Raw genomic sequence first — 1,814 nt, 5'->3', positions numbered from 1 at the left:
GTAGAAGCCCCGCTGCCGTCGCTCACGAAGGCCCGGCCCTGCGCGCCGCTGCAATCGACTGCAGCCCGAGGGCACACACAGCCAGCCTGGCAGGCCTGTCCCCAAAGCCGGGGCTCGAACACCTCACTTCCCGTGACCGACAGGGAGCGAACCAGCCTCCAAACAAAGGGCTGTAAAGAGGACACGAGTCACGCTCTAACCACACCAATACCACCCAGTTCTATGAGGGATCAATACTGACCAGCACAGTCTTCAGGGCAGTGTAATGAAGGGTGGGGTGGGAAGAAGACCCGTGCGGAGGTTTGGGAACGTCGCACTGGCCGTCCGGCCAGACCTTGCACGCGTGCGCGCCCCATCAGCCTCCTCAGGCAGCAGCAGCGTCTCCCTGCTGGAAAGGGCGCAGTCCACGCTCCTGCTCTCCCAGACAGCCGCCTGTTTCTCGGTACTTGAGCTCTTCCTGCAAATGACTCGCCTCCACGCCACGCTCCAGGGGCTCCCGGAAGGGGGCCCTGCCCCGGGGGCACAGCACTCTGCTCACAAGTGAGCTGCCACCCCGCATCGCTGGTAGACGGGCCCAACACAGGGAGACACGCTCCTCCTACACCCGCCGTGCGCGCAAACACGTCACACGAATACCTTCGACAATGCTGCTGCGGCCCCAGGCTTCACGGGCCTGCTGCCCGCAGAGGCTGACGAGCTGCTCTCGGGCCTGGCTTTGTCCGCTGCCTGCACTCTGCTTGTCCCCGACACCTTAGGCGCTGAGCCGACACTCCTGCTTGCTTTCTTCATTCTGGGCTGCCTCTTCGCGATGCATTTACAGGCAAATCTGTGGAGAGAAACGGCATTATCCCGAGAACAAAACTGCAAGAAAGCGCTTTAGAAATTTGTTTTCGAAGGATCTTACCATGAAATAAAAATGTCTGAAAGCTAGATGTCGTTACAGAAAATGAGGAAAAATTCGTAGACTAGTTAATCAGAATGCACTTCCTTCTTGAACACTACTGATTGGAAGTTACTCTTTGCATTCCGGTTCTCTCAGTACAAAGAAGACCCCAGACCTCTAACGGAAGCGGCCAACACAACGCACGCGCAGAGAAGCAGTAACCGTCCGGGCAGTGAGCACGAGCCGCTTTACAGGTCTCCACGGGGATCATGCTTTCCAAATTATCCAGCACAGTCCTGGGTTCAAATACGTGTCATGACATTGCACAGAGACCAGCAGAACAGCCCAGAAACTCCAGCGCCAGGATCTAAGTGTTTCCCAGCATCAGCCCAGAAACTCCAGCATCAGGACCTAAGTGTTTCCCAGCATCTCTCTTTTATCAAGAGGAAGCTCCAAAATGCCCCATCAGAACGTAAGACTTGACGCTTCGTTCAGAAAGTAAGGCGTTCTGTACACCTGTGAGAACCGTGACAGGAAACCTCCCACCTGATTGGAACAGACTGGGTTTCACAGCTCAGAGGACCTGGAGGAACAGAGAGCAGCAGAGCCGTGGCCAGACAGCCGCCCAGCACACCTCTATCAGCAGAGCTGGAACGCAGTCTCTGTAGCAAGATCGTGTCTGGGGAGACACGCTGGCCGGGCCTGGGAAAAGAGTCACACAAGTAACAGAAGTGCAAGTCTGCTGTGAACAGAAGGGCCTCTACACTCAGTGCCGCCGAGCACAAAAAAGAGGCTGGTCTGTTTCAGGAAGGTTTCTACACACTTAGAAATAAAGGAAAGTTACAGAATGACCTTTTGGAAGAGAAAAGCTCCCTTCCAACAGCCTCAACGACCACTTCCCCAGACTATGCTCAAATGCTCCAGAGTCATC

The 1,814-nt window shown here is 55.6% G+C and overlaps 1 protein-coding gene across 1 annotated transcript in view; it reads right to left on the bottom strand.

The window, feature by feature from the left end:
* The window catches only part of LOC105003606 (cytospin-A-like), a 50,228-nt gene that overhangs the window by 26,951 nt on the left and 21,463 nt on the right, over positions 1 to 1,814 (bottom strand). Inside the window, exon 2 of the mRNA XM_010860867.1 lies at positions 637 to 826. Coding sequence (XP_010859169.1) covers positions 637 to 789 — 153 coding nt within the window. The 5' untranslated portion in view covers positions 790 to 826. The remainder of the gene's footprint in view (positions 1 to 636; positions 827 to 1,814) is intronic.

The sequence above is a fragment of the Bison bison genome, unplaced genomic scaffold (assembly GCF_000754665.1).
Source record: "Bison bison bison isolate TAMUID 2011002044 unplaced genomic scaffold, Bison_UMD1.0 scf7180017857507, whole genome shotgun sequence".
NCBI classification, from domain to species: Eukaryota; Metazoa; Chordata; class Mammalia; order Artiodactyla; family Bovidae; genus Bison; species Bison bison.
This window is presented reverse-complemented; position numbering and strand designations above follow the sequence as displayed.